This window comes from Lipophrys pholis (genome assembly GCF_963383615.2).
Source record: "Lipophrys pholis genome assembly, chromosome: 3".
NCBI classification, from domain to species: Eukaryota; Metazoa; Chordata; class Actinopteri; order Blenniiformes; family Blenniidae; genus Lipophrys; species Lipophrys pholis.
Genome location: NC_137627.1, coordinates 263,850 through 274,572, shown reverse-complemented (window position 1 = coordinate 274,572; position 10,723 = coordinate 263,850). Strand labels below are relative to the sequence as shown.

The window sequence follows — 10,723 nt, the reverse complement described above, 5'->3', positions numbered from 1 at the left end:
TAAATTGTCCTGAGGTGTGAATGCTGTCTGGTGTTTGCCCTGTGATGGACAGGAGACATGTCCAGCTGTGTCCTGCCCTCACCAACAGTAAACCAGGACAACTCTGCACAGGTTAAAGCAGTACACAGATTAGTATTTTATTCATGGAGGGCTGTTCACGGTCCACATGTGGCTCTCGGGCAATGAAATGCCCAAGTGTGATTGAGACCTGCTCTTCTGGGGTTCATGCTCTGGCAGTGGGTTGAAATGTAAGTGTAATATACTGTTCAAGGCTTAAAAAAAACCTGGACTAACAGGTGGAAAGAAGAATGGTCCTGCAGACGCTGGCCACGGAAGATCGGAAACTGATTCTTGGCTAATTTTGTCCGGTTCCAGGACCCACAGAAGGTCCTGCAGCTCCTCCAGGATGGCACATCCATAGTGGCAGGAGTCTCTACTCCAACTGTCAGAGACAGACACAGTGAGGGCTCCATGTCTACACAAACACACAGGAATCAGCTCTGCACTTTCAATGAACACAACTGAGCGTGGTTGATGACATACAGTATAATTTTTATTACAAAGACATACACAGCCTGACTACAATGCGATGCTTCCCGCCCCGTTCATTCTGGTTAGTTCCATTGTTGCAATGTAAGTATCGTCCCCAGTGAGGCGTCGTGAAACGTCATAAACAAAAACAAAAGAAAAAGTACGGAGATGAGGAGAACATGAATGGGTTAGAGGAGAGCAGAGGTGAAAGTCTGTGTACAGCAGAATCAGAGAGAGGTGTCTAAATACATTCTACACGTTAGGAAAACAGTGAACCTCGGTGAGCTCCGTTCCAATTCCTTCCTCATGAAGATCCATGTTGATGGAGGTCTGTTTGCTGAGCAGCTCCAGCTGTCGTCACTGTACACTGCCTAGTTTTAATCTGATCACAGGACAGATTCCTGGATTATCACCACAGAAAGGCAAGACTCCTTTCAGGAGTTTGGGGATTTGACTTACAGTCAATGGGGATTGAATCATGGATTTCTTTTGTTAAGAAAACAGATTGATTTACTCTACACAGACTTTAAAGGAACCAAAGACAGAAGTAGCTTACTGAACTGATGCTCGTGCACAATGGTAATCGATGGTTTCTTCTCTTCATCGTGGAGCTTCTATGATTGTACGGTTTTACCAAAGGATGATTCAAAATAAGAATAAAAAAGCTGGGAGAGCAATATCTTTTATCAAGATGTGTAATTTGAATATCAAGTTCAATGTTGGGTTATTTTTCTGCCGTGTCATGCACACTGGATCTCGAAGCGTTTCTAGTCCTTTTTTGGCCCCGGTGGTGGTTTTCAAACTCGCCGCTCACTGGGGGTCCGTGCTGGACGATCCCACAATGCCGTGCTGTCGCAGAAGGTTCCTCAGGATCTGGTTCTTGGACTTCCAGTCTTCCACCTGAGCGACACGGAGGAGAGTGGTGAGAAAGGATGACTATCTGAGGAAACCAGAGGCGTGGAGAGGAACAGGGGAGTGAAAGGTGAGGCCCCGTGGGCCACAAGAGGCTCCAATCCAGCCCGAAGAACCATCAGGAGGAGTAGAAACAACACATCACCGAAAAACAAGCTGAGATATCAGCGACACTAATATTGGCCTCAAAGCTGTGCAGTCAGGGGGAGGTTGTAAGAACACCCATAATGCAACAGCTAGAGGACATTTCACTATTTCACACCAGAAGGTTTCATTACGTCCACCGATGACGGAATAAAATAATCACGTATATTTATCTGTATCTCTGTTAGCGAGATTACGTCAAAAATGATGCACGGATTTTGTCAAAATCTTCCCCCCAGGTAGACATTAGGCCGTAGAAGAGGCCATTGAATTTGGGAGGTGATCTGGATCTGGATCTGGATCTGGATCTGGATATGGATTCAGGATAAGATCAAATCAAAATCAAAAAACTGGGACTTGATAAATGTTAGTTTTTGTCAGCTTGTATAAAAAAACAAAACGTCTTTCTTAATTTACTTTATATTACTTCTTTTTTCTGATGCTGTGTGTTGATTGTTGGCTTTTGGGGGGAAAATGAAATGATGAGAAAATTCCACAGCAAAATCTGAATAAAACTGGACTATAATTCTGTTGGTCTCATCTGAGGTACTATGTGAGAAGAAGGGGAGTTCAGGCTGAAAGTGGAGCGTTTGAGACATTTGACAATGAACTTTTGGCCTCATGTCTGACCGCAGTGGAAGTCTAATAAAGCCCTAAAAGAAACAGAGCTGCCCCCTGGTGGCTCGGAGAGGACATGGCACAGTGCCTACCTCCTGTCTGAGCAGCTGGTTATCGACCCGGAGTCGATCCAGAGTGCCGATGTCTTCTCCCAGCTTCGAGTTGCTCTGGCGCAGCTCCTTGATGTACTCGCACGCTTTGGACAGGATTCCTCCTTTACTCTGCGACGCAGCAAACAAACCGCCATGAAGCTTGGACAGGAAGTTCCTCTTTCAGCGAGACTGAAGCAGCGCTCACCTGTCCCGTCTTGGTGTAGTCCACGTTACAGTCCGGGATGGCCTTGGAAAGCTGCACGATCCAGTTGTTGATCTTGTCTCTGCGTCTGCGCTCCACTGTCACAACATGGAGGATTGTTACTCTGGGCCGGAGGAGGACGAGGAGGTTCCTCACGCCGGATGTGAATGTGAGCGCTCACCTTCGTTGTGTTGAGCTCGCCGCTTCTCGTCTCTGGAGGCGCGTGGAGCTTCCTGCTTCCTGGGAAACAAACAAACACGGGAGATCCTGTCAGTGCTCCAGAGCAGCAGAGGGACTCGTACCGACACGGGGACGGGAGCAGCTCAGGCCTCATTCACACGTCTCAAGTGAAAAGTTTGACATTTTCATTTCCGAAAAGCGTCATCGCAGGAATATCCTCTGGTACCGCAAAGAGAGAAATTAAACCAGACTTCCATTAGTCTGCATTGAGTTTTATGCTGCTGTCGTGTGAACACACCAAACGTTTGGTGTTTTCACTTGAAAGTGTTGCCGTGTAAACGGGCCCCAGAGCGACGTACTCACGCCACATACGGCTGTGTGCGGGGAGCGATCGTCCTCTGATTGGTTCCCGTCAGGACCTCCTGCGGCGACATCATGACGTAGAGCTGCCCTGTGGACGACACGTGGCGAGCGTCAGGACGCCTCGTTCCAGATGTTCCAGGTGTGTGTTTCAGTACCTGTGGGCGTGGTCTGGCCCAGCAGCGTGTCGGACGCCTGCACCGTGGTCACCATGGTGCCGGTGGTGGCGTCTGCGATGGTGGCGGGGTAGTAGGTGTACTGTGTCTCGGCGCTGCCGTCGCCCTCCAGAGTCTCCGACTGAGAGAAGACCGCCTGAGGGAGGGCGCACGCACACACACACACACACACGCTGCTAACGTGTCTGGCCTGGTTACGTTTCAATACCCGAATGGCGCCACTGAAGATGGTGTCGTCCTCACCTGTGTGACGGCCTGAGTGGTTGCAGGGAAACCCGTGACGAGGCTGACGGCCGCAGCGCCGTCGCTCTGAGCCTCCAGCTGTCCATCAGAGACCTGAATCACCCTGTAGGTCACCTGCAGTGCACAAGGAGACCCCCACCCCCCCACTGCTGGTTACCACTGAGGTCACACACACACACACACACACACACACACACACACACACACACACACACACACACAAGGGATCCGACCTAATGCAATGGTCTGTGAACCAAAAACAGTCCTCAAGAGTGTTTTCTGGCTTGGGAAGGACATTTCTGTACAAATCACAAAAGCCTGAGTGACCTGTGAAGAGCTGTGCTTCAGCCTCCAGTGTGTGGATGTGAGGGTCTGTGCTTCAGCCTCCAGTGTGTGGATGTGAGGGTCTGTGCTTCAGCCTCCAGTGTGTGGATGTGAGGGTCTGTGCTTCAGCCTCCAGTGTGTGGATGTGAGGGTCTGTGCTTCAGCCTCCAGTGTGTGGATGTGAGGGTCTGTGCTTCAGCCTCCAGTGTGTGGATGTGAGGGTCTGTGCTTCAGCCTCCAGTGTGTGGATGTGAGGGTCTGTGCTTCAGCCTCCAGTGTGTGGATGTGAGGGTCTGTGCTTCAGCCTCCAGTGTGTGGATGTGAGGGTCTGTGCTTCAGCCTCCAGTGTGTGGATGTGAGGGTCTGTGCTTCAGCCTCCAGTGTGTGGATGTGAGGGTCTGTGCTTCAGCCTCCAGTGTGTGGATGTGAGGGTCTGTGCTTCAGCCTCCAGTGTGTGGATGTGAGGGTCTGTGCTTCAGCCTCCAGTGTGTGGATGTGAGGGTCTGTTACCTGAGCGTCTAGGTCAGCGTTGTTAAAGAGCTCATATTATGCAAATGTCACTTTCTTACGGTTTTCCAACAGTAACAACCGTCCTCATACCTGGAGTGACGCCCCAGAAGTGAACAAAGTGTGTCCTCTCTCTTCCTGGCTTGTTTCACTTTTTAAAAGTGTGTTGCTCCAACCAGCCAATCAGGAGTCAAACCTTATATTGTACATGAGTCAAACTCCAGGCCGGCCATGTTATTTTATGTGGCCCGCGAGGGCTTAAAGGTCTGATTGTCTTAAAATAAATACTGTAATGTGTTCCCCCGCACCGACCCGGGTTCCACCCGGTGAACACCCCAAAGTTAGACTTAACAGAGCAACTAGTAAATATATTTTTTTAGATCTATGCAAATGCATATTAATAATTGTAATATGAAGTATATAGTCAGAATTTAAAGTCAGAGTTATTTCAAACTGAGGAGTAGTTACATTTATACTGTATTACAGTTACACTTGGCTCTCTGGGGGCAGTAGTTATGCTGATGTGGCTCTCTGGGGGCAGTAGTTATGCTGATGTGGCCCTCTGGGGGCAGTAGTTATGCTGATGTGGCCCTCGGTGGAAATGAGTTTGACACTCCTGCTGTATATTGTCATCGGGGATTTAGCCAATCCCAATCAAGGTAGGCCCTCCCTTTGACTCCTCCCACAATTAGGCAGCTCTGCTCTGGCACATGGCACCACGAGAGGAAGTACTTCCTCCTCTTCCCAAGATGGGCATGTGTGGGCGGAGCCAGTCCAGCTCACACAGACACAGCAGATTCTGAATGCAGCTCCTATGATCCAATATTCAAATGAGGAAAATCAAGGAGGAGCTAGAAACTTAGAATACTGAAGGTTTCTGGAGCGACCTGACCAGGAGGAGGAGGAGGTGGAGGAGGAGGAGGAGGAGAACAGGAGGAGGAGGAGGAGAACAGGAGGAGGAGGAGAAGGACAGGAGGAGGAGGAGGAGGAGAACAGGAGGAGGAGGAGGAGGAGGAGGAGGAGGAGGAGCTAGAACCTTAGAATACTGAAGGTTTCTGGAGCGACCAGACCAGGAGGAGGAGGAGGAGGAGGAGGAGGAGAACAGGAGAAGGAGGAGAACAGGAGGAGGAGGAGGAGAACAGGAGGAGGAGGAGAACAGGAGGAGGAGGAGGAGAACAGGAGGAGGAGGAGGAGGAGGAGGAGGAGGAGGAGGAGGAGGAGCTAGAACCTTAGAATACTGAAGGTTTCTGGACTGACCAGACCAGGAGGAAGAGGAGGAGGAGGAGGAGGAGGAGGAGGAGGAGGAGGAGCTAGAACCTTAGAATACTGAAGCTTTCTGGACCGACCAGAACAGGAGGAGGAGGAGAACAGGAGGAGGAGGAGGAGGAGGAGGAGAACAGGAGGAGAACAGGAGGAGGAGGAGGAGGAGAACAGGAGGAGGAGGAGGAGGAGGAGGAGAACAGGAGGAGAACAGGAGGAGGAGGAGGAGGAGAACAGGAGGAGGAGGAGGAGGAGAAAAGAAGGAGAACAGGAGGAGAACAGGAGGAGGAGGAGGAGGAGAAAAGAAGGAGAACAGGAGGAGAACAGGAGGAGGAGGAGGAGGAGGAGGAGGAGGAGAACAGGAGGAGGAGGAGGAGGAGGAGGAGAACAGGAGGAGGAGGAGGAGAACAGGAGGAGGAGGAGGAGGAGAACAGGAGGAGGAGGAGGAGGAGAACAGGAGGAGAACAGGAGGAGAACAGGAGGAGGAGGAGAACAGGAGGAGAACAGGAGGAGGAGGAGGAGGAGAACAGGAGGAGAACAGGAGGAGGTGGAGAACAGGAGGAGGAGGAGGAGGAGGAGGAGAACAGGAGGAGGAGGAGAACAGGTGGAGAACAGGAGGAGGAGGAGGAGGAGGAGGAGAACAGGAGGAGGAGGAGAACAGGTGGAGAACAGGAGGAGGAGGAGGAGCTAGAACCTTAGAATACTGAAGGTTTCTGGACCGACCAGAAAGTGTTGTAAGCTGTTTAAAATGACCCCTTAAATACCCGTCATGTCATTATTTCAGCCTTCGTGTGAATCCAGAGACGTTTCTAGAAGATTCTGAGCCTCCGGGGCAAATCCAGTTATTACAACACAGTAAGACAGTCCATCGCCGGGCAGATCCATCATTAGATTTATCTAACGGAGCAATGAGGAAACTCATTGTTAGATTGAACCAAACACCCAGATGAAACAGGAACCGTCCGTGAGACACAGGTTCTATTTAACGTCAGTAAAAAACGGCAGGACGTTGAAATTTGACATGTTTGGATTTGGGAAAGTTTTATTTAATGTCAATCTATTTTTTCTTTGTTTTTTTATAAAATGAAGTACTTGCTTTGATTAAAACGAAAAGGAATTACTCAGAATTCTTTTGCTCTCATTTTACTGGCGACCCCAGACCAAACGGTGTCTCTGGCCCCTCGGTGATCGTGTTTATGAACTCATGATTGGATTGTAGAACAGACACATGATTTGTGGCTCATAAAGATTTGATCCAAATTAGCAGCTCAGGTCTTCACCACAGTACCGGTTTGGACTCTGAGCCCCGTGTCCCACCTGCCCTCCTGCTCCCTCCGTCTTGAAGAGATACTTGATGGGCTGATCGGTGAAGGTGGCTGCAGACTGGATTGTGGCGATGGCGGCAGGATCCTCTGCGGTGGCGACGGACCCTGAAACAACAGGAGAGTTTACTGACGACTGTGTGGAGGATCGGATCTCATCACAGTGGGGGAGGGTTTGTCAATGTTCCCACAACAAAGTAATTCTCATCATTCAACCACAGCATGAACAAAACATCAACTTAAAGCCGACAGAAATCTAGATGTAAAACACTTTTCAGCTTTGTGGAATAAAAGTATGAAACACATGCAGGATGCCTGCTGGATCGGAGCGGAGTTCATTTCAATCAATTCTTTATCTGGACGGGACAGAATGAATGAACACACCATCTCTACCAGGGACATATGACCGATTTAGCACAAGGCAAATTTTCCATCCGTTGTCCCACATAAAACCATATTATTTTTCTATATTTTAATTGTTCTTATGCGTTTGTAACTTTGTATGGTTCCTAAAGGTGGAGTTTTAAATATTAAAGCAAGCTCAGTGGTCTGACATACATAAAGTGGATGTTTTATATATATATATTTATTTTTCCCCAAGTGCATGATTGCCCTAATGATCACAAGTTTGGTTGTTAATCAGCCGTATCTTGTACCGTTGTTAAAAAGGGACGAAGGTGGGTGTTTCTGGGAGAACTGGAGAACTGGAGAACTGGAGAGATAGTACCGGTATTGCAGTTTGTTTAACTGATGAAGGACCGGGAGTATTTCTGTACTTGTACTTTTACTCAGCTTTATTGTGTAATGCAAACATTTTGAGACAAATCAATCCATGATTGATACATAAGGAACATTAAAAGCTGCCATGTAGTTCATTTAGTAAGTGACTTAGATTCCATTGTGAACCACAGCTGTTCTTAACCAGTACAGGTAAACCACATGTACTAGTCACTTAGTTTACCTTCCTCGTTGACAGAGACAGTCCCGTCCGGTTCGGGGCTTTTCTGTTGGCTGAGTAACAGAAACAAAGAGCTTAGTTATAGTGTTGATACCGAGTTACTGTGGTAGTTTAGTGGTAGTTTAGCGGTAGTTAGAGCCACACTCTCACCCTTTCATTTCTGGAGAAGCTGTTGGACGAGGAGACCGCCTTCACTCGCTCCTACAGCCAGACTATAAAAACAAAGTCATGAGTTTGGGGGAAAGAAGAAGGAGAGAAGGAGGAGAGAAGAAGGGAAGAAGAAGGGAAGAAGAAGGAGAGAAGAAGGGAAGAAGAAGGAAAGAAGAAGGAAAGAAGAAGGGAAGAAGAAGGAAAGAAGAAGTGTTCAGACAGAAGCAGCTCGGAACATCTGCAGGTTAAAGGAGGGAGGACGGTAGAGAAAGGTTGGTGGAAGCTAGCGGTGGAAGCCGAGTCACAGCGGCGCCATTAAGGCGCAAAGCGGAAGCTGCTCGTCTCAAAAACCAAACTTAAAGCATTCCAGGAGACAGTGAAATGCAAAGCTCGACACGAAGATGGGTTGTGTCAGCAGGCTTTAGTTAAGAGCACCAGGTACTCTATACCATTGGTCTAATGCATTAGACTGAGCCAAGTTTACACGAAGTAATGCAGCACCTAGAATTTATTGTGAAAGCTTCACCGGAAGCAAGAGCCCTCATTGCTGCTAACGGTCTTAGCTCCGCTCCCGCTCGGCCCAGCGGTTTGTACAGATGTTTAGAACAAAGCACTTTCCGTTTCCTCCGATCAGCCATCATCAGCATTCCCTGATAAACGAGGCGCAGAGGAAAGGCAGCGGCTGCTCCCACTACATCCCGCCACCGCGGGTAAGATTCAATGCAGAACAAAGATGTACTTACGCCGCAGAGCTCCTCCTCTGATGTTTGTCAACAGCGCTCTGGAGGCGTGGTGTGCGCATGCGTGACCGGAAGCCAAGACACACTTCCGGATCACTTCATACACCCCAGGAGTGCAGTGAAGAAAGTAAAACCTTTTTTTTCTTTGTTTTTAAATGTTTGGACACCATTGAGACACCGTGTCTTACACTAAAACAAGCAGCAAAATACGATTAATTCAGATTGAAATACACTTTATTACCAGCAGATGCGGAGGGACATAGTGTGTGCAGAGGGGCCCAACTTCTAGAGTTACAGACCTCCAAACTTCATGGCATCTTGAGAGCAGCTCCAGAACAGTGCATAGAGAGCTTCAGTGAGGGTTCCCATGGCTGAACAGCCGCTTCCACAAGAGGCACATTACCAGGAGCAGAGCAGAGCGTCAGACACCACCACTGGACTCTAGAACCCTGGAGACGTGTGCTCTGGACCCCTCCTCCACTCTGGGACACTCACATGCCAGCTCAGTCCAAGGTTGTATTCAAACAACACTAAATAGTCTAAGCCATCAGAACATCATTGACCATTATAAAACTACAACTATAACACAACTGCACAGATATTACAATACATTTAAATTAATTAAGGTCACAACAGTTCATATGTGTGTATATATATTTGTGTGTGTGTGTGTGTGTATATCTATATATAGTATGTGTTTGTGTGTTGAATTAATAAAATCCAAGAGCACTGGGCAGTGCCGTGGGTTGATCCCTCGACTGAGGAAAGTGGTAGACATTTGTCATTGTTTACTGAAGTAACCACTAGTAACCACTGAGCTTAACCAGGACGACACCTGACGACAAAGAGACTTTATCTTAGGTAAAGATCTAGATGTGACTGTCACTGCGAGAAGTATATATATATATATATATATAATTGTCTTTCATGATGTCAAACTGTCCAGACATTGATACAGTAAAGAAGAAGTAGAACATCGTGATGCTGAATATTCATTCTGAGGCCAAACATGCTCCAGAAGAGTGACCATCACTTGCCACAGGGGCATTAATGTTGCAGTCCTGCTCTTTCCAGGTCTTCTACGCCCCCTGTTGATGACAGCAGGTATAACAGTTGAAAGTTCCGATCAGTCGTGTTTGTGTCGCAGCTTCCCTGAGGCAGACAAGATATACTGGAATCAGAATAAAGTACTACGAGTACACATGAAGGTTCACGGCAGTTAAAAACATATTTTTTTACTCTTATTGTCATGACAGGGAATCAAAAGCACTGGACAGCGCCCGTGGGTCGATCCCTCGACAGAGGGAGGAACTGAGGATCATAGATTATGAAATGTCAGAGGAAGTAACCACTGAGCTAAACCAGTGCGAACATGACGGGAGAAAAGCTGATATATAAATGCTCCTGATCCGGATGTGACTGAATAGAAGCGGGAGGAGGATCTTCATATAAAATATCAACTTTAAAATCCACTGATGATGAGTGATACTGAAACTTTGACCAGGATTAGAACCGTGAGGTACTGAATCAGATAAAACAACCTGTCTTCAGTTGGGATGATAACATCTAGTGAGTGGAACTGATGGAAAAGGTGTGGAGGGAAGAGACATCTCAGTCAGAACAAAGTTCTGGAGAGTCATGGAGAAGTTGGTGCATGACAGCCAAGAAGGGCCAGGCTGAAGACAACAGTCCAGGAGGAAGAGGACATTTCTGATTACTCACTCCGGGACTGACCAACGGCAGTGGAGGAAGCTGAGGAAGGAAACCTGCTGTCCTCCGTAATCCGGACATTGATGATGGCGTCTTTAAAGCTTCTGAATTCACTCCAAAGAAATTCAGCCTGAAGAGCAAACGACCTGCACCTGAGACAGAACCAATATGGCTTTGGAGAAGCAAGAACCCCCACAGTCCAGGTCCTGGTCTTCAGGAGGGTCATGGAGGAGGTTAAAAAGGACAACCTACCAGCAGAGCTGTGTTTGATCATAGACACAGGAGCCCCTCCCC

General features: G+C 48.1%; 1 protein-coding gene across 5 annotated transcripts; it reads right to left on the bottom strand.

Moving 5' to 3' along the window:
• Window positions 1-527: 527 nt before the first annotated feature.
• Window positions 528-8,785, bottom strand: usf1 (upstream transcription factor 1). 5 transcript variants are annotated; one of them, XM_080460595.1, is made up of 11 exons: window positions 8,723-8,785; window positions 7,980-8,041; window positions 7,833-7,882; window positions 6,867-6,979; window positions 3,459-3,572; window positions 3,198-3,351; window positions 3,043-3,130; window positions 2,681-2,739; window positions 2,503-2,597; window positions 2,298-2,426; window positions 528-1,431 (listed from the first exon to the last, which is right to left on the bottom strand). In XM_080460595.1, the coding sequence occupies exons 2-11, from the start codon at window positions 7,985-7,987 to the stop codon at window positions 1,342-1,344; spliced, it is 900 nt and encodes a 299-aa protein (XP_080316721.1). In that variant the 5' UTR covers window positions 7,988-8,041; window positions 8,723-8,785; the 3' UTR covers window positions 528-1,341. The 5 variants fall into 5 exon arrangements, with proteins under 5 accessions (XP_080316721.1, XP_080316723.1, XP_080316722.1 ...); XM_080460597.1 differs by having other exon boundaries at window positions 3,052-3,130; window positions 8,723-8,768; XM_080460596.1 differs by lacking the exon at window positions 8,723-8,785 and adding an exon at window positions 8,506-8,708.
• Window positions 8,786-10,723: the final 1,938 nt, after the last annotated feature.